This window comes from Natator depressus, chromosome 4 (genome assembly GCF_965152275.1).
Source record: "Natator depressus isolate rNatDep1 chromosome 4, rNatDep2.hap1, whole genome shotgun sequence".
NCBI lineage: Eukaryota > Metazoa > Chordata > Testudines > Cheloniidae > Natator > Natator depressus.
The window spans coordinates 58,012,661-58,033,955 of NC_134237.1; the positions used below are offsets into that span (position 1 = coordinate 58,012,661).

A 21,295-nucleotide genomic window follows, 5' to 3' on the forward strand; every position below is an offset into this window, starting at 1 on the left:
CGGGGCAGGTTGTGCGTGTCTTGCAGCTCGAACTTCTGAAGATTATTGTACGCCGCTCAGAGGGTCAGTAAGTTTGGCCACTGCTGTTCTGTATCAAGCTCTTCAATAATCAGAAGCCTGGGGAACAAATTTAGCACTGCTTTTGAAACAGTAGTTTCACAAGAATAAAGTTTGTGATCCCATTTTCTACCTAGCATTTAATCTAATTGCTTCTGTCAGTTACGGTATCTCTATTAAGAGATTTGAGAGGAGTAGTCTTCTATACAACCAATAGCTAAAGGACCTATTGCTTTCTTGATTCCATCATACATACCTTGTACAAACATCCTTTGAGAACGGTGATCTATCTTCTCACACAAATCGAGCCAGTATGACAGAATACATCGCCTTGCTTTTCATTGCAATGCGCTCTTGGCCACTCTGACGTTAAAGAGGAGGAATTCATGTTGTGGGAGAGGTATGCTGTGCATTTTATTTCAGTGACTAGGAGCATTTCTTCAAATTATGCTGCAAACCAGTCCTTATCTTGTGCTGTCTTTTTACCAAAAGCTACGATATTCATCCAGAATGCACTCAATACTCCATCAGCATTCAGGGAGGGACAATCAAAGACAGTTTCCCTGAGATTCATAGTGAATTGGAAACACCTTCCTTGGTCTCTGATGTTAATTTTGTGCAATGGCTTTGTTTAGTACGATGGAATTTCTGTAGTGAAAGCCTGACTTTGCAGCATACATGTGCATGGTCTGCGTCACAGTCTGCACTATGAAAACTGCTGTTATACCAATAAAATAAAAACCAGCAGGATCTTATTAAAATAGGAAAAGGCAAAATACCACATTTATTGTGAATACAGAAAGAATCATAGTAAGCAGTTAGTTATAGCTATAACATTCCATTCAATCTCATATTTATTCACACATTCATCCATACAAACACACACACACACAGGTTCTGCAAGGTTATCATCATAGTTACCAGCCTTAGAGTTGCTCATGCCAAGCCACTGGCCAGGTGACCTGGACATGAGGAGGGAGCAGGGCCTTGTCAGATGCTCATCTGATGCTCCTGGAAGTTGGTTTGCAGAATCAGACCCCAAAGTTCTCACTTTCTAGAGTCCATTTTTATAGGAGTTTCTTCCTATGCTAGTCTATAGGAATTGCTTCATCATGCTGTTGCTGAATCAATCAGCAGATAGCTCCGTGCTGCTAGATGTTATCTTGTTCTTTGGTTCTCCCATTCTTGAGGCTGTTGGGTGGATTCCAGTCTGCCCTCCAGGGGTCCTCTGGTTATTTCCACTTGATGCCTTCTTCAGCCGATGGACACTGGATTCTTAGGCTGGCACCTCCCTGATCATTCAGTTATTATCCACACCAAGCATCCATCCACATACATCCTCTATCTCTATTTTAATCACAATTGTCAATACAACAAAAGGGCGGGGAGTCTCTGGGTGCTGTTTCTGTTGTTACAGAGTATTGCTTTGAGTCTCTCTCTGTATGAGTAGCTGTTATTACAAAGAATTGCTTTGAGAACAGACTCTGTCTTAGAATGTACTAAGGCAATTAGCAGCTTGCAAGTTTCACACATAGCGGGAGAGAAACAGTACCAAAAACCAAGAGACCTCTTAATTAGTAATACCCTGGAATTTAAAGTATGGAGAATCAAACTCATTTGTGATTTTAATACAGAACTTCTTTAATATGATCCAACACTGCGAGTATGGAGAACATCCTGCAAGTGTTTTCTATAACTAACCATTAAATCCAGTTGGTGTTAGTGTCCAGATCTGGAGTGTCTCAACAAGACCTTTCGATGATGACTGCATTGAAAGTAAGTGTTGGTAATGCATGCTCCTCAGTCGGTACAGAACTACACCATTTGTAATTAATTTTTTCCACTCCATGGTGGCAAGAACCTAGCAGCCACATCTCATGATCTGAGCCGACTCTAAGATTGAAGTATCCCAACAGATAGTATCATCAGTAAGCTACCATCAGGCAAGGGACTATCAAGGTACTTACAGAACAAATCCTTCTCTTTAGAAATGGAGGAAAGTGTTGGGGCACCTACATTGATGATATTGGCAAAAACACCTGTCACAGATAATCTTAGTGATATAATTAATTCTGATGTTGCAATGGGACATTTGACATGGATGCTAATGCGTTTCTGACTCCAAATACCACCCCATGACCAGAGCACTCTTCTTTGCTTTTTCTATGCCAGAAGAGCGTGTAATGTATCTTGCATAGAGAGCTTGTGTCAGCTAGTCTAGTTTCAGAGAGAGTGTCAACCTTCTCCAGCTCTTTATCGATGATAGCAGACCTTCTTGGATCACTGACCTCCTCCAGGTCATTTAACATACCAGGGCACATTGTCCTCACATTCCAACAAGCAAGTTTGAAGAGTATGATCATTGTACCTGGAATGTTGGCACATATGCCTATGCAGCAAAAATAAAGAAGCAGATACTTGCCCTAGGACAAAAAGTCCCCCTCTTGGTGGTACTGACTGGACACAAAGGCTTGGTGATCAACATATTTGGAAGCAAGCACAGCTGCAGGAGCTACATGAAGAAGCTGAGTTGCAATGCCAATCACCAGATATTTTCTCCACAGTGGACTGGGTGTAGGGTTTCCTCTCCTAGCCTTCATAAAATCAAAAGCTAGCTGCAAGGTGGTAGCACCAGATGGTGTTATTCTTGTGGATATTGTTTTTCATTCCAACAAGGATCTGGCATTACTCCCACCAATCAGTGAGAAGTGGGATTCCCGGTTTAGTCACTTGACCTGCAGAAGGTTGTACTGGGATACGTGGAACCAGTAGCAGGCCATACATGCCTGGTCTGACCGTATCCCTATGAGATACAAAGTCTTATTCAAACACCACTGTAATATAAATATCACAATCATATTTTTCAGTTCCCAGGAAATTGCAGTTTTGGCCATTTTTTTTTTCATTTCATTAAAAAAAACCAATATGAAACACTGATTTGTTTTTTATAGTGGCAGATTCCACTATTTTTATAATTTCTAATTTTAATAATAATTTATCATTATAATTGTAACTAATTTCATTTTTAATTAGAGAAGCCAAAACCTCAGACACGAACATCCCCAAACTTTGGGGGAAGTCCAGGTCCAAACTCTGCAGCTCAGACTCTTTTTAGTCAATTTTAGTCCTAGCAATTATAGTTTCAGAAAATTAGTTCTGTCTATTAAATCTTTCAATAACCTTAGCCAATGTGAGTATGATGAATTTTAAAATAATGCTAATTGTTTTAAACAGCAAGGATATGTACTAATCATTCTAACTGCAGATTTTCATAGTGCTTTCACACCACGAATCAGACATTCTTGTTCTCAGCCCAGTATAAAATGCAATACATTGGCATTTCTAAGAAATTATTCTTGTCACTGTATATCTATCTAGGTACTTATATGGCCCCCATCACTGTAGAGTGTGTGTGTGTGTGTGTGTGTGTGTGTGTGTGTGTGTGAGTGTGAGTGTGTGAGAGAGAGAGAGAGAGAGAGAGAGAGAGAAGGTTGTGTGTCCATAAGAAGTGCTTATTATGGGAAAGCTAAGTTGAAAGGCAAGTTAAAAACAGACAGAGAAACTGATTTCACAAAGGTCTTACTGGATAATTTTCATAAAACAAGAGATTCAGATAATTGGGAGCTTTGTTGTTATGAAGCTCTTTAAAATCAGAGTGCTGAAGCTAGCACCTCAATAAGCTCCTAAACTTCACTCATGCAGAGTTTAGGAGCCTCTATCATGTGGAATATAGCTGCTCTGCAGGACTGAAACTCCATGTGGGAGGCATGCTTCAGTCAGACAGTTAATAAAGCCCCAGGGAGCATAACCAACTTTTGGTCAAACCTAGTGTTTCAGTTAATTGCGGTTGGAATGTAATAGTGCATCTGTGAAAGAAAGACAGTGAAATCTTAGGCACTTGTAGCTACCAGCTAGTCAGATTAATGCAGAAGTATAGACAGTAAACCTTGAAGTGTACCAGGAATGCTAAAAGGAATACAATCAGAAAGTACTGCTTACAGATAATCAGCGTGAAGAAATTTTCATGGCAGACATTACTCCGGGAGATAAACTAAGTTGCCAAAGCTTAAAACACAAACTGTACATCTGCTGTTACAAAGAAAAGGGCAACTGTCAGCTTCTGGCTCATTTAGCTACCGCCTTACCATTGTGGGAGGGTCTGTCCAGACAGGGACATTCCACCAGCAGCTACTGCCAATCACTCAGCTTCCACACCCCACCCACGAAAGGATATTAATAAAGGTGAGCTATAAAACCTGCTGTCCACAATACAAGTTACGACTGCTTCTCTTACCTCTAGCCACATTCTTGCCTAGAGGATGACATCAGTGGAATGAGCCATAAAACATCTTCCAGCGCCAGCCGCTGCTATACCTGTACACTTTCCCATCCTTGCCCAAGGCCTGAACCCCACTGTCCTCCATCTCATTATTACAAACTTTCACCAGTCTGTCTGGGTTTTTCCTTGTCTGACATAAGTCTTATTTTCAGACAGCTGTTTTGTTTAAACTGGAGGACATATTGGGCTGGCTGTTCATTAGCCAATGTTTCTTTACGGTTCAGGTAATCACACGTTTATTTTTAATTTCTCTGAATAGTCCATGTGCTCTATTATTATTTTTGTTTGTATTATAATAGCGTCTGGAGGCCTCAACCATAATAAGGGCCCCATTGTGCTAAGCACACAATACATAGAGCCCTGGCTGGTAGAGCAATTATTAAGGCTAGGAAAGGTAGTAATGGAGAGGAAGGAATTGTGGGTTGTACCCCTTACTACTATTTCTCTTTGTCCTCTAATTCATGACATCCTAACTTTACTAAGGAAATCAATCTCAGGAGGAAGGGATTCTGCTGAGCTACCTAGCCATTTGAAATTATATGTTTTTATCTCCCCAGCTAGGGCTACAGTCAGGGACAGCAGGAGAGAAATAGGACTCCCCCACTCCTCTGCTAAAAGCAGAGAGAGAAGGAGAGAGATAAATCCCACTTTCAATCCGTTTCAATCACTGTCCTAAGATTGTAAACTTTGCTGACACCTGTCATGAGGCCTTGCAAATGGAAGCTAATGAGACCACAGATGCTGAGATTCAGAAAAAGAAAGAGGTCTCTAAGGTGCCACAAGTACTCCTTTTCTTTTTAAGGAAATATTGTTACAGTAGATACTGTACATTCTTGAAATTAATGTTAAGAGTGAATTGGGGAGCAGTCAGAGCTAGAGTTTTCATTCAAGCCTATCGATAACTACGATTGTTGGCATCCAGATGACTATGTTTTTATATATTTTGTCTACATAAATATATAATGGCTGTTTCACCCCTTTTTAATCATGGGATAGGTCTCTCTGAATATTTTAACACCCCTGATCGTATACTAGTACTATATTATCATTACTTATTATTTGTATTGTATTTGCTTGATTTCTCATTGAGAGAAATTATACATGTAATTGCCATAGGTGGCACATGAGTCTTTCCTTTGGGGTGGCTATGGTGTGCCAGAAGCTCCCTAGAAGTGTGGGGGGGGGGCCACACCAGCACCCGGATTGTGACCCCTCCCTCATGAAGCCCCACCCCTTCTTGGCCTCTTTACCCTGAGCCTCCCCCCCAGCCCCACCCTCGCTCCGCTGCCTGGCCCCAGGCCTTATGCTCTGCTGCAGGGCTCCTCACTGCCCCCCACCCTTGCTCCTTATTGCTCTCCCTGGGTTCCTCACTGCCCCCTCTTACCCCACTCCTGACTGCCCCCCACACTCCCTGCATTCCTTACTGCCCCAAACCTCCCTCCCCCTCCAGCTCCACCCAGGCTCCTTACTGCCCCCTTCCCAGGGCTCACTGCTGCCCCACCATGCACCCCAGGGCTCAGTCCTGTCCTTTCCTCCCACTCGCACCTTGTGAGGCTCTGGTAGAGGAAGGGGAGAGGCCCGTGCTGCAGCCAGGGGGGCAGGGCGGCTCAGGGGTATGGCTGCCTGGGGAGCTTGGGGGAGGCAGGAGGTCCACGACCACCACCACTTCCCCTTGTAGCGGGGAGGGCAGCGCAGCTCGTTCAGTTCCCCACCACCAAGGGGCACAAGGAAGTGAAAGCAGCTGCACTGACACTGCCCTACTGGCATTCTGCTCTGGGATCCCTGCCTGGCAGAGCGCAATGCTGTCGACAGCCTGGAGACATGCCTGTGTGTGAGCAGAGCCAGAACACCACGCCGGAGGCAGGTGGGGGGAAGAGGCAGAGTGGGGACGGGGCCTCAGGGCGGAGCGGGGCAGAGCTCAGGAGAGGAACGTAGGAGGTGACCCACGCTGCATCCGGCATTTGCCCCCTGCATGGCCAGCCTTTTTTATTTTGAGGAGGCTTAGCCTCCCCAAGCCCTTTATACATGCTACCCGTGGATAACTGCCTTAATATGTCTAGGATTTGTGAAACTCCATAATTGTGTAATGCTTTTGTGGATGGTTTTGTAACTAAAACAAAGGACTGAGGCTTGGACAATCTGGATTCAATTCCTGGCTCCAGTAGACTTCCTGTGTGACCTTAAATGAACCACAATCTCTCAGTTCCTCAATTTCCCTTTTGTAAAATGGGAATAAGGATGGTAGCACCAGTGTATAAAAGGTGCTGCATTTTAAGCATCATGAAGACTTGTTCTGAGCAGTTAGCAACACAAGCTTACAATACTGCTGAGCACCTCATGCCCTGTCTACACTAGAGATCCCACGATTGCTAGCATTGGGGGGGAAATGGATCAGTGATAGCGACAGCGGAGAAGTTTAGTAGGAAAAAAATACACTAGTGTACATGTAGCTGAAGAGAAGATAGCTTTCTGAAATGCCAGCTATGGTAGGCAAAAGACAAACATGAAACATGGGGATGAAAACATTATTTTGGATGATTCCAACTGAAGTGAATATCTGAGAATGTCATGGGTGGGGTAAGAGGACAGAAAGAGAAGATAAAGAGACAAGTTAGGAGAGGCATAGACTAGACTTTCAAACAAAGCTTAAAAACAAAATCTCTACCCCAAAATGAAACTACATTCAAGGGTCCAAACCTAGTTCCCACTAAAGTCAATGTAGTTTTGCCATTGACTTCAATGAAAGCAAGAAGATGCTCAAACCAACCAACCAAGTTAAAGTAGGCAACTAACACCCAGATTCTTCAGAATCATACACAGTTTACAGCACAAATGCACAGATAAGAGAAATGCTAGTGTTCTGTAAGAAGAAATAACTCAGCAGCAACTGGGAGATATGGTCTAAAACAGGGGTGGGCAAACTATGGCCCACAGGCCGGATCTGGCCTGCTAGGCATTTTAAGCCAGCCCACAAGCCACACCACGCGGCTCGGCCTCACTCCGGCACTCCGGCCGGGGCGCTGGGTCAGGGGCCGCACCACATGGCTTAGCCCCGCTCCGGCCGGGGCTCAGGGTTGGGGGCCCAGCACTCCAGCCGCGGAGCAGGGTCGGGAGCTGCACCATGCAGCTGCCGGAAGCTGCAGCACAGCCTCACTCCAGCTCCTATGCACGCCAATCGGAGCTGCAGGGATGGTGCCTGCGGATGGGGCAGTGTGCAGAGCTGCCTGGCTGTGCATCCGCATAGGAGCCAGAGAAGGGATATGCCGTTGCCTCCGCAAAGGAGCCACTTGAGGTAAGCACTGATCAGAGCCTGCACCCCCGAGCCTCTCCCCAGCCCCAGCCCCCTGCCGCAGCCCTGATCCCCCTCCTGCTCTCCAGACCCCTTGATCCCAGCCCAGAGCATCCTCCTGCACCCCAATCCTCTCATCCCCAGCCGCACCCCAGAGCCTGCACCCCCAGCCAGAACCTGCATCCCTTCTTGCACCCCTGCCCCAGCCCTGATCCCCCTCCTGCCCTCCAAACCCCTCAGTCACATCCCAGAGCACCCTCCTACACCCCAAATGCCTCATCTTCAGCCCCACCCCAGAGCCCGCATCCCCTCCTGCACCCCAACCTCAATTTTGTGAGCCTTCATGGCCCGCCATACAATTTCTATTCCCCAACGTGGCTCTCAGGCCAAAAAGTTTGCCCACCCCTGGTTTAAAATGAAGCAAAGCCAAAACTGTTACAGTCTGTCAGATGATTAATGATTCTATAAACTTACCTTTGTTTAGTCATTTAATCTTCTCATAAAAAGTAACCACTTGCTGGAAATGAAGATGCAGCAATTTGAAATTAAGATACCCAAGAGTAGAAGAAAAATAGACTTACTTCTCTTGATTGCTGCTCTAATCGATGACAGGGGTCCTTGCCTTAATAAAGAAAAGAAAGAAAATTAAGTACATCACTAGTCCACAGGGAAAAAGACAAGTAGCTCACATTATTCAGAGCTTCTGTACCAGGTAGAAAGTACATTGTCACACACAAACTCACAGCACAGTGTCTGGTTATCTTTTACAAAAATAAAAAGGGCTTTGTATTTTATACAAGGTTCATGTTTGTCCGCATCTGTTAGGCTACAGAAACCGCACAGTTTGTTTCACAGTAAATGTGCCACTGCTGAGGACTGGTAATATGGTCCTGCCACTTACTGGAGCAGAAGCATAGTCTACAGCAAGATTCTAGATTCCGTGAAATTTTACAGTAGAAATTCAGGTAGGCCATAGAAGAAAGTTACTCAATGGTTGCTTTAAGCCACCTTTGCACCAACCTATTCCTGGGTTATTCCAGGTCCTGGAGAAGGTCCATGCATAACTTAGGCTCCCAGGGCTGTCTAAGTTATGGCAGCCTCCTGGGGCTTACCTGCGAGCTGCAGCACTGCCTGGAAACTCTGCATAACTGCACACTGCAGCCCTGCTTAGACATGGCATCTCCCATCACAAGCCCCTTCCTAGCACACCACCTATGCTGGGCTTGCATGGATGTCCTCAGAGTCCGATTGGAACTGAGCTTTTTATCTCTCCTCTGTACACAGGACTGAAGTGGGAGTGAAGATCTCAACCCAGATCTACAGTGACACGTCAAATAACATTCCATATACAAAACCAATTAAATTGTCCTTTTAATACACCACTCTGGACATGCCAAAAAGGGAGAAAATGTATCATGAAGGATATATTGATATCATTAACTCTCATGATTTTATCATTATATTTACACTATCTGGTGTTTTTCTTAAAGCCCCATCTCTTGCAGTCATGTCATTATGTCAAAATCCCAGCTTTCATTATAAAAAATTATCTATAGCTGTAATGGTTGCTTAAAAAAGAAAAAAAAACCAAAGAAAATCAAGAGTACTAAATGTTTACTATTTTTAAAATCTCATGATTTTGGGGGGACCTCAGACACTATTTTTAATGCTTGGGATTGACAATACTGTGAAGATACAATATATTCTTACTGTACAAGGGATATATTAGGTCTTTTAGTTACTTTAGGAGCCACACCACCTTTAGAACAAATTTTGCATTGCAGGATGATAATTTTTTTACTTATAACACTTCGAAAATATTTGGAGGACTTCAACCCACCTTTACATGTTTCAAATACTTTCAAAGTGACATCATTACATACTGAGTTGTAGAAAAAGGTAGAAATTGTTAGCAGAAAATCTGAAATAAACATATTTTTAAATTAATTAAATGGTGGTCAAAGATATCACATTTGTGGCCCTCGAGACCAAGAGGTCAAACCTGATCTATTGGAAGTCTTCAACGCTATGGACAGCAAGAGTCAGCCATCTTATCTGTGTAATGTGGCAGGGGTAGACAGAATCACATTAAGCTAGATCTACTAGTCTCTGAGAATGTGGTCATGGGCAACTGTTCATCCTTCTCAAACACCCTAACCAGCAGAGTCCTGCTAGTCTCAATCCCGCCAGTGCTCTTTTCAACATGTATGTGAGGCTGAGTATAAGAAATGCCAGTTTAGATTCTCCCTCACACTACAATTTATTTGAGTGGATCTGACAGTGCAAATGGGGTAGTAAATCTACCTAGCAATTCTCATCAAAGGCAGAGACTGTGATTTCCTATTGTCTGGACAGAGCAGTGATCTGGATGAAAAGCAGCTGAATCCAGCCACTCAGTCTACGCAAAACATAGCTCAAGTTGGTCAGCAGAGGCAAACACTTTGCGGAATGAGCTCTCTCTAACTAGCTCTCCAACTGAGGGCATTTGTTCACTATTTATCTTAGTACTCCTTGTCTGCCTAGCTTTAGGTTATTTCAGAACCATACTTTGGTCACAGATTCTTAGATTTTAAGGTCAGAAGGGACCATTAGGATGATCTAGTCTCCTGCATAACACAGGCCACAGAATCTAATACAGCAATTCCTACATCCAGCCCATTAAAGTCATCAGATGGTAACAACTTTCACTCACAACTGACCTGGACTGATTCTGAACCCAAAACTTAAAGGCTCCAGATCCTGTTACCAATCCACTGAGTGTTTCAGTCCTTACGTGTCCTGACAGACTCTTCTCTGGTCCTGCCAAAAAAACGTGACTCAGTGGCCAAAAATATATTTTTCACCATTTTATATCAGATAAGAAGGTAGCCATGGTGATCCATGCCTTTGTCACTTCTAGGCTAAACACTATAATATGCTACACTTAGGGCTGACCATGCCACCACCCAGTAAGCAAGACAGATCCATGGAGTATTCATAGGCATAGCGTGACTTCTATATTGGCGGGGGAGGCGGGGGGGCGGAGGGGGAGTGGCTCCAATCAGGCCAACAGGGCTGCATGTGCGGGGAGTGGGGGCAAATTCCGTGTGTGCCCACAGGAGCGCCATTTCAGATTTTTCGAGGGCGTGGGGTACTTTAATCACGATGCCGGGGCTACTTAGGCAAATGAAAACTCTAGGGTTGGTTGTTTGGTTTTTTTGCAGATAATAACTTAGATATTATCTGACACGAGTACTGTATCTGATTCCAATATCAAGAAAGAAAATTAAATATTAGATCCACTCAGCTCTAATACTAACATATCTGACATCTTGTGGTAAGTCACTTAAAGGACACTGGTTAGGTTTAAAATTGCAATGTATATTCTTACTCAGATACACTTACAGAAGTCAGAGAGGACCATTGTGATCATCTAGTCTGACCTCCTGTATCTTGCAGGCCACAGAACCTCACCCACTCACTCCTGTAATAGACCCCTAACCTCTTGCCGAGTTACTGAAGTCCTCAAATCATGGTTTAAAGACTTCAAGTTACAGAAAATTCACCATTTACACTAGTTTAAAATTGCAAGTGACCCATTCCCCATGCTGCAGAGGAAGGCGAAAACCCGCAGGGGCTCTGCCAATCTGACCCGGGGAAAATTCCTTTCCAGCTCCAAATATGGCAATCAGTTAGACTCTGAGCATGTGGGCAAGACCCACCAGGCAGATACCTGGGAAAGAATTCTCTGTAGTAGCTCAGAGCCCTCTCCATCTATTGTCCCATCTCTAGCCGTTGGGGATATTTGCTACAGACAGTCACCGATGGACCACACGCCATTGTAGGCAGTCCAGTCATACCATCCCCTCTATAAACTTATCAAGCTTAGTCTTGAAGCCAATTAGGTTTTTTGCCCCCCACCCCCGCTCTCCTTGGGAGGCTGCTCCAGAACTTCACTCCTCTGATGGTTAGAAATCTTTGCCTAATTTCAAGCCTAAACTTGTTGATGGCCAGTTTATATCCATTTGTTGTGGGTCCACATTGGTGCTCAATTTAAATAATTCCTCTCCCCTCCTGCTATTTATCCCTCTGATGTATTTATAGAGACCATTCATATCTCCCCTCAGCCTTCTTTTGGTTAGGCTAAACAAGCCAAGTCTCCTCTCACAAAGTAGGTTTTCCATTCCTCAGATCATCCTAGTAGCCCTTCTCTACTGGAAACCTTTTCCAGTTTGAAGTCATCTTTCTTAAACATGGGAGACCAGAACTGCACGCAGTATTCCAGATGAGGTCTCACCAGTGCCTTGCATAATGGTACTAACGCTTCCCTGTCTCTACTGGAAATACCTCGCCTGATGCACTCCAGGACAACATTACCCTTTTTCATGGCCGCATGATAGTCATCCTGTGATCAACCAATCGGCCCCAGTCTTTCTTCTCCTCTGTCACTTCCAACTGATAAGTCTCCAGCTTATAGCAAAAATTCTTATTATTAGTCCCAAAATGCATGACTTTGCACTATTAAATTTCATCCCATTTCTATTATTCCAGTTTACAAGGTCATCCAGATCTTCTTGTATGTTATTCCGGTCCTCCTCCATATTGGCAATACTTCCCAATTTTGCTAATAAAATTTGCAGATAACACATACTCCCACTTTTTGTGCCAAAGTCAGTAATAAAAATGTTAAATAAGATTGGTCCCAAGACTGATCCCTGAGGAACTCCACTAGCAACCTCCCTCCAGCCTGACAGTTCATCTTTCAGTATGACCTGTTGCAGTCTCCCCTTTAATCAGTTCCTTATCCACCTTTTAGTTCTCTCATTAATCCCCACATTCTCCATATTAACTAATAATTTCTCGTGTGGAACTGTATCAAATGCCTTGCTGACATCCAGGTAGATTAGAGCTACTGAATTTCTTTTGTCTAAAAAATCAGTTATCTTCTCTAAGAAAGCTATTAGTAACTTTGTTACTACCTCTTAAATACAATAATTGAAACAACTGTAGAAAAATCTACAATTACCGTTTATCATTTAGGCTACTTACCTTTTCCAATTCACCAAGCTTCGAACAGATCATTTAGCTATAGGAAACATCCTAACAGCCCTTTCTTATCTTAATCACCTGTTAATCACTCTGTTTATAAACAAAATTCTGACCCCCTTCCTCAGGGGTGCAAGTTGGGAGCTGCACTCTCTGATCTCCTCTGTAGAACTCATTACATTGCACACGCAGGCTGCCTGCCTGAGGCCTGCAGTTGAGGGCGGGGGGCAATGCCCCCTATGTGCCCCCCCCCAAAAAAAATCTGCCTGTGGGAGTATTATACCAGTACTACTCACTTGGCATTAGACACCTATCTAGTTTAAAGTCCAGATCAGGGAATGAGCCTTCCAATATAGCAATCATTTTCCTACTGGATAAGCAGGGCTCTCAGTTATTCCTGGAGTTTGGCCCTTCTAATAGCAGGCTAAGAAGGAAGAGAGGATGCACAGTTATACTATTGATCAAAGTATTTGCACTGCACTCATCACTGTGATATTCCAGAGGGCATTCCTTGTGAAGGAATAATCTGAGATCACATCAAGATGCTTTAGAAACTGGTGTAAAATTACTGTTCCGAATAACCCTAATACACATCTATTATTTTAAATATGAATTCATGGTGACAACGATAGCGTAAAAATATTAGGTCAAGTTAATTACAACAGTGCAAATGTGTACATGTAAATACAAACCACATTAACTTCATTGAGTTGCACAGGTGATACTGACAGGAAAATTTGGCCCATGCAAGATAGCTAAGATGACAAGAAATAAAAGGTTAAAAAAAATCCTAAGGGAAGAGCCAACATTTTTGAGATAGCAAAACAGATGGGAAATATTTACCATTTAAAACTATTCACAGGTTCTTAGGGGGTGGGGGTTGGTTTTGTTGGTTTGTTTGTTTTTTGGTTTTTTTTTTCATAATACATAAAAAAAACCTTTATTAGATTGTTACAGAACAAAAATGTTTACACAGTGTTTTTACATAGAGTGACTTCTGCAAAGTAGGGTTTATCCCTGTTAAGCTTAGATTGCAATTTTAACCAAAACTACTAAGGAAAAAGAACCATCACCATGAGTTTTACAAGCTGGTTGCCTAAGTCTTCCTTCTTTCATGCTAGACTGATTTTAGAGGCTTTTGTTTACAGGCAGGGCAACATGACTGTGCAAGATCTACTGATGTAGCTAAAAGATATGGAATGACGTTTATATCTGACAGCATGGTGCATTACTCCAATTGCTTGTAGTACTGTTTTCATAAATATTTTAGTGGATAAACTAAAACTACACGATACTTTCATCTTGACATATATTTCCTTGCGCATTCAGATGAGACTGTGGATTTGTCTATTCTTACAGCACTGTAGCACTTAGTGAAGACTTTACCTATGCTGATGGGAGAGCTCCCATTAGCACAGACACTCCTCCCTCCCAAATGGTGGTGGCTATGTTGACAGGAGAAGCCCTCCCATTAACATAGCACCACCAGGAGTTAAATCGGTATAATAGTCTTGCTTGGAGGTGGGGGAGGATTTTCCACCGCCTGAGCGATGTGGTTATACCATCATAAGTTTGTGGTGCAGACCAGGGACAAGTAGCTGAATGGATTTTGCTTTGAATCATTATGATTAGATATAAACAACGAGACCCACACAGGAAAGTCAATAGGTCTGGATCTACAAGTGTTACCTAGCAGCTCTGTGTTCTTGGGGAACCAGGGCACAGTACTCAGCCTGTCTGACTCACTAAAGACCTCCCCCTACCCCACCCCCAGCCTCTGCTTGAAATCTGCATCAGAAGAAAGATTTACAAAAAGCAATGAAAAGGCAGTGGGAGACACACCTAAATCCTGGGATAAGGATGACCGGATTAAGGAAAAAGAAAAGGAGTACTAGTGGCACCTTAGAGACTAACCAATGCATCCGATGAAGTGAGCTGTAGCTCATGAAAGCTTATGCTCAAATAGATTGGTTAGTCTCTAAGGTGCCACTGGTACTCCTTTTCTTTTTGCGAATACAGACTAACACAGCTGCTACTCTGAAACAGGATTAAGGAAACACCCCCAGCCTCATTTGCATCGAAGATGGGACAAGGAGGATTCTCCATTAGCATACAGAATGGAAAACAGAGATTCCAAGGCAAGAACCGCATGGAACTCTGGGATCAGAAAAGCAGGGAAGCATGCTCCAGATATTAACGAACCCATGCTTGCCATCCAGTTCAGTAGTCATCAAACCAATTCTAGTAATAAATCTTTCATTGGTATCCAAAATACTGAAGCTCCCTAACTCCATTGTGAGCTCCCTGCAAGGAACACCACCCAAAGCCAGGAACGATCAGCTCCCATGTCTAGCCTGAACAAAACAACTTTGGTATTCTCCCTTGTTTACACATAAACAAATCTAGTGTTCTCCCTTGAACCACTGTTGTTTCTCTACAAAAATTTGCACCTATGCTCAAATAAATGTTCTGATGCCTGGATTCAAAATCTGCATCAGTTCCATTGCGACTTCATCTTCTCCTGACTGATCATGCTGGTGGCTCTGCCTGTCTCCAGCACTCCGGACCCTCAGCTACCACCTCCACCTAGGACCCCCGATCAATTCAAGCATCACAGAGTGGTGAGAACCCAGCTCTCTCGCTCTCTCTAGGTATAGCCTTCTGACCCTGGCTTGTGCGATCATAATTTTGTAAACCTGACTTTTATAATCAAATTTAGGTTAGATTTAATATTATAACTGTTTTGTTTGGCTCCCCTATGGTTATTACCTGGCAATAAATAACTTTCATGATTTAGCTGGTTGCTTCTCTCTGTCTCTCTCTCCCCACCATGGGTGGGTTTTTTTTGGTTTCCTCATTCGCTCTGCAGCAATGCTTCTCGTACCTAAGCTAAAAGATCCCTGCAGCGCCCACAAATCCTGCGGGGTTTGCTCATCAAGTGGATTACTACCAGAATAATTGTAACGTGAAAGTGGGGATAGAGACGTGCTGAACCAGAAACATATGAGGGTGGTAGCTTGGAAGTGCTGCTCGACCCAGCCTGCTCAGGCATGCTCGGATCTGGTGCGGTACCAATGGCATATGAGGGTAACAGCTTGGAGGTGCTGTTCGACCCAGCCTGCTTGTGTGTGTGTGTGTGTGTGTGTGTGTGTGTGTGTGTGTGTGTGATTCTAGGGCTGGAAGAAGTGTGTGTGTGTGTGAGTGTGTGTGAGAGTCTGATTCTAGGGCTGGAAGAACCCAGCCTTGGGGAACCTAGGTCCTGCAGGATGGCTCCATTGGGAGGGAACTTGCAGCAGGGAGAAGTAGAGCTCCGTATGAGAACACAAGTGATACAAGCAGTACATTAATAGAAGTACAGACACCCCCACCCCCACCCCCAGAAGTGTAACTCTAATAAATGAGCATACCCCAAAGTAACGGGCAAAGCTGGTAACACAAGAGGCCACGTCTATACTAGGTGTACTTTACTGGTATGGGAAATTGTATACTACAGTAGTAAAGCACTCTTGCTGTGGATGGTTTCAGAGTAGCAGCCGTGTTAGTCTGTATTCGCAAAAAGAAAAGGAGTACTTGTGGCACCTTAGAGACTAACCAATTTATTTGAGCATAAGCTTTCGTGAGCTACAGCTCACTTCATCGCATCCAAAGAAGTGAGCTGTAGCTCACAAAAGCTCATGCTCAAATAAATTGGCTAGTCTCTAAGGTGCCACAAGTACTCCTTTTCTTCTTGCTGTGGATGCAGCTTACCCCAATAAAACTGTGCTTTTACTCATATATCTGCATCTACACTAGGAGCTTCTGCCAACACGTCTATGACTGTCAGGGATCATGCCTCTTCACAGCCCCCACTGACAGCTGTGCTTTCAGAAGTCTGTAGTGTAGTCTTTGCTTCATGGCTTATCTTCACTGCAATGTTAGCTCAAGTTATCTACACTTGAGTTAGCTCCTCTCAAGTTAACCTAGTTCAAACAAGATTGGTCACACTATAAAACACACAAACTGCACAGAGTCTCTGAGTCCGCACTGCTTTACTAGCTCCAGGATCAGCAGCAATCGGATTCAACCCATAACCTGTGACGGGACAGCTAGCTCGAGTTTAAAGCACCAGTTAACTCAAGCTAGAGATTTTTGTGTATGCCTAGGAGTCAGGTTAAGGACAACACTCAAGTTATACCTTGAGCTAACACTGCAGTGAAGACAAGCCCTAAAGGAGTCTTAACCATCATTTAATTGATGTTAAGGTTGGGATTTTCTGAACTCTGCTCCCAATAAAATCAATTCCCTTCAAGGGCAGCAGAGTTAGGTCAATGCGGAGTGTTTTAGAAAATCCCACCTCCAGTGATTCTCTGTCTTCCTACACCTACTTAATCTATATTCAGAATGTGTCACTCAAAATATCAATGTGAAAAAGCTGGAATGTCTAACTTTAGGTAAACGAGTAGTATTTCTAAAGGGAAATGAGCCTTTAGAAGACAAACTTTGGTTTCCTAATATTTTTAATTCTAGGTTTACTCTCCTTCAGCTCACTCACACTAATATATTCACATAATAGCAGATTTATTAGACCATATGCACCTTTAACTCTAATATGATGAAGCCTATTATCTAATCATTCCCCTCATCCCAAAATCTTATCACATAGTAAATGTAAACCAACAAGCAAAAAAGGTGTGTGATAATATAAATACACAGACACACACAAACACAGTGTCTCTCAAATTAGTTACTTATATGCTTTAAAAACCAGTTCCCAGGTAGTAGAAATACTAATTTTTAAGTATTTCTCAACATGTTAAAGTCTTACAAAAACAAAACTATCTTCATATACGATCACAGCTTGTTCCAAGTAACTGCTGACTCATTCAGTTACGCCCTACAGTACATTAGAAACACAAACTTTTAACAGTGGCTTCTAAAGAATGTGCACTGCACAGAAATTCTAAATTTCCCCCACCCTGCACCAAACCTGTCTTTCCAGATATGACAACACTGTAAGCAGAGCTTTGCCAAAGAAATGCCAGAGTTGCCTGCAATAATTCCCCCAAACCACTGCCATTTCTCTCACAGTATGTTGGACACTGACACTTTACTATAAGAGATGCACCAAATGATGATCGGAGATGATCTCCATTGTGGAGAAAAACAAACGACAGTAGTTGCAAAACTTTTAGAGCCAAGTTGAAATGCATTCCTGAAAACTGTTTATATTCACGGCTCGCTACTCATACATGAAAATTCGGCTGTTTGGAGAATGAGGTCAGCCAGAAAAAAATCTAAAACCCAGAACTTAAAGAGAGAGAGGACATTTAAGAATATTAATGGCTTTTTAATAGATATTTTCTTCTTGATTTTAATTTAGTAATCTCCAGAATTATTATTTCTTTTACGGTAGTTTCCAAAAGCCCCAGTCAGGATCAGAGCCCGTATTATTCTGAACACTATACACCCATATTAAAAGACAAGTCCCAGCACTGAAGGGCAGATGCATTTTAAACAAACATCACAAAAAGTAGATAAGGGAAGTCTACAGATCTGGGTAACCAATTCAAATCTGTCCCAGGTAGTAATAACTAAACCCCTCTATTTACTGAAAGGTGTTGGATAGCCATCTGGAAAGTAGTTGATGGTTTCACTCCAGTTCACTGTGGACAGGTGTCCACCCAACAGAACTCGTGCCCTTGTTACCAATTTTACCAGAGAGAAGAGGGACTGATCAGGTATGAAGACTGAATTTCTCTGTTCCCCAAAGCAGTAGGGGTGTGATGGGAAAGCTTGTACTGCTGCTGACTGTTCTATGGACTTTAAAGCATTTATGAGCAGCCCTAAAATAAAGCAATAAACTTATGGAAAAAAGCAGTAAAAATAGATTCCACATGCAAGTTTCCCAGGAACAGTTTTTAAAATGTAGAAATAGTATTTTTAGAAATCAAAAATAGCTGAAACTGTGTGTTTAAAAACATGTTGCTCAGAGCTTCAGTCTTCTGCACAGTGAGCAGTATGCACAGACACAAAGCAACAAGTCATCCAAGCCCCCTTCAGCTACATAAACAAGGGGAACACTGCAGAATATACAATTGATTCTTACTCTGTTTACAACTAAAAATACATCCTTAAACCAGTGCTTCTCTCTGTCAACTGCAACATAATAACTACCATTTCATTTTTGCAATTACTGCACCATACTTCTTATGCAAAACTTTAGCATTTCAAACAGAATTGAACAGCTAGATGAAGGGGAAACAGCATTTTTTGCATTACAATTTATTTTTCTTTTGTTACTAACAATGAAAAACATCCACTAAAAAGTACACGCATTAAAAAATCATTATTCCCTTAGAATGGATTCTGTGCATTATTGAACATTAGCAGTCAATATCTGTGACAATTGTGTCCTTTCATCTTTTTGTGCCAAATTGATAATGAATGGCAAAATAGGAAATGATGTGTCCAGTGAAGCTTTATTTATTATTTAAAGTGATCAAAAAAATTTTATTTAACAAAAAAAAAATTCATAAAAATAACTTGCAGAGTTTACCATTTAAAAGAAAAGTAGAATCATAACACATTCAAATCACAAACATACAGAAAAAAATAGCAGATGTCTAAATAAATATTTATTCCTTATGATCTTAACCCTTCCCAGCACTCAGTGAAGTTTCTTTTGGGTGTACTCTCCAGGCACTACATTTCTGTTGACATATTGATGCACCTTCATAGTGTGAAACAAAAGTGAAAGTTGAGATTATCTGCCTTAAATGGATAGGCTTGAGGGATGCAGGCTAGATCCGTGAAAATGAGGAATGTCCTGCATATTTCAGTTTGTTTGTAGTGTTGTTGTAGCTATTTTGGTCCCAGGATATTAGAGAGACAAGATGGGTGAGGTTGTATCTTTTACTGGACCAACTTCTGCAGGTGAAAGAGACAAGCTTTTGAGCTACTCAAGAGATCTTCTTCGGGTCTGAAACAGGTGTATTCAGGTCTGTATTTCAGAACAGATGGCAGCCTCTTTTAGCAATGGGAATTTTTGAGTAGCCTAACATCACCACTACATCTAGACAAAGTCAAATCCTATATTTCCTGCAAAGACTTGTCTGTGCTGAGGATTCGCCTTAACTATCGCTATTTGCCCCAATTTCAGCCATCTGGTATCCTCCCTTGGTATCTTGCTTGCAACTGAATCATCTCATTAGACTGACCTCACACTTGGTAAGGCAAATCACATCTTTTCAGGTATTTATACTTGCTCCTGTATTTTCCACTCCATGCATCTGATGAAGTGGGTTCTAGCCCACAAAAGCTTATGCCCAAATACATTTGTTAGTCTCTAAGGTGCCACAAGGAATCCTCCTTGTTTTTAGGGTATGCAGTGAACACAAGAAAGGACAACACATGGTGATAGAATAGCACGCTGAATAAGCATTTTACTGAAGGGGAGACAATAGATAAAAGTAAAAATCTCTCCTCCACCTGTTGAAAACAAAACCAGAGACAATGGAAACCAATGTAATGTGCTAACAGCAAGAGCAAATCTAACCCTTTAATTGAGATTCCAAACAAGAAGCATCAATACAAAGACTAACCTTAGCCTAAGTGAAAGAGAACAGAAGTCTCCAAACCATAAAAATCTTTAAAAAATAAATCAAATGCCTGCTCAAGCATGGAGTTTGGCATTGTCGATAATGTTGGTAGCAGAGTCTTTCAAACAAAGAATCGCCTGAATATCCTCCTTTATTATGGCAATTTAGAAATAGCTAGACCTGCCAGTTCAGTTCTAAAATCATCATTAGGCCTTTAGGCTTCCTTGCTTGGCTGGCGACAGTGACCTCCTGCTCTTTCTGGAGGTATTTATTGTTTTCCTAAGAACACTAAAAATAAAATCTTTAGATTCAATGCTCCTCTATCCTTCCTCCCCATCTGTTGGATGATTTTCACTTTCTCTCCATTGCCAAAATGTTTTCATAAAACAAAGAGATAAAAAGAGACAGCTGGAAGTTACACCCAGGCATGATTAATTTGGCCCATTATTATACACAATTTATAATTAGATCATTCCATTTCTTGACATCAGCTTCCATCAGCCTCAGAGTTGCTTGTTGTGGGGACTATAAATCCTTCCAGTTGTTTTTAAAAGTGACTGTTGTTTTCCAGAAATAAAAATGAAAATCCTTCAAATCTCAATTGAAAGGGGGGAGGGTGTTGTCATTAGTAGACTGAAAATGTCACTGTGTCTTCCAGGAAACAGCCCTGCCTAGAACTACAGCTGCCATCATGAACATTTTTGCCAGACAATTCTCCTAATAAGCAGGGACCAGAGGGCTGCCAGGCCCCTGTTGCTGGACAGTTCTGTGCATATTCTACTAGATTTGATTTAATTTTCCTTTCAGAAAGGTGATGGGGGACAGAAGACAGAAAATTTACTCCAGTGTATGTAAATGCCTTCAGTAACATCCTGGCTTATTTCAAAAGTCATCCACTGGGGAAAAAAAAAGGTGATCCCCTTTTCCCTGTTCCCCCAATGGTTCCCTCACAACTCTCCCTCTTCTCCATCATGATTTCTCATTTCCCCCTTCTAGCTCCATGGCACT

At 42.4% G+C, this 21,295-nt stretch overlaps 1 protein-coding gene across 2 annotated transcripts in view; it reads right to left on the reverse strand.

The window, feature by feature from the left end:
* SH3D19 (SH3 domain containing 19) overlaps nt 1–21,295 on the reverse strand; it is a 118,175-nt gene that overhangs the window by 62,096 nt on the left and 34,784 nt on the right. For both annotated transcript variants that reach the window (XM_074950983.1, XM_074950982.1), the window contains exon 3: nt 8,267–8,307. In XM_074950983.1, coding sequence (XP_074807084.1) covers nt 8,267–8,307 — 41 coding nt within the window. The remainder of the gene's footprint in view (nt 1–8,266; nt 8,308–21,295) is intronic.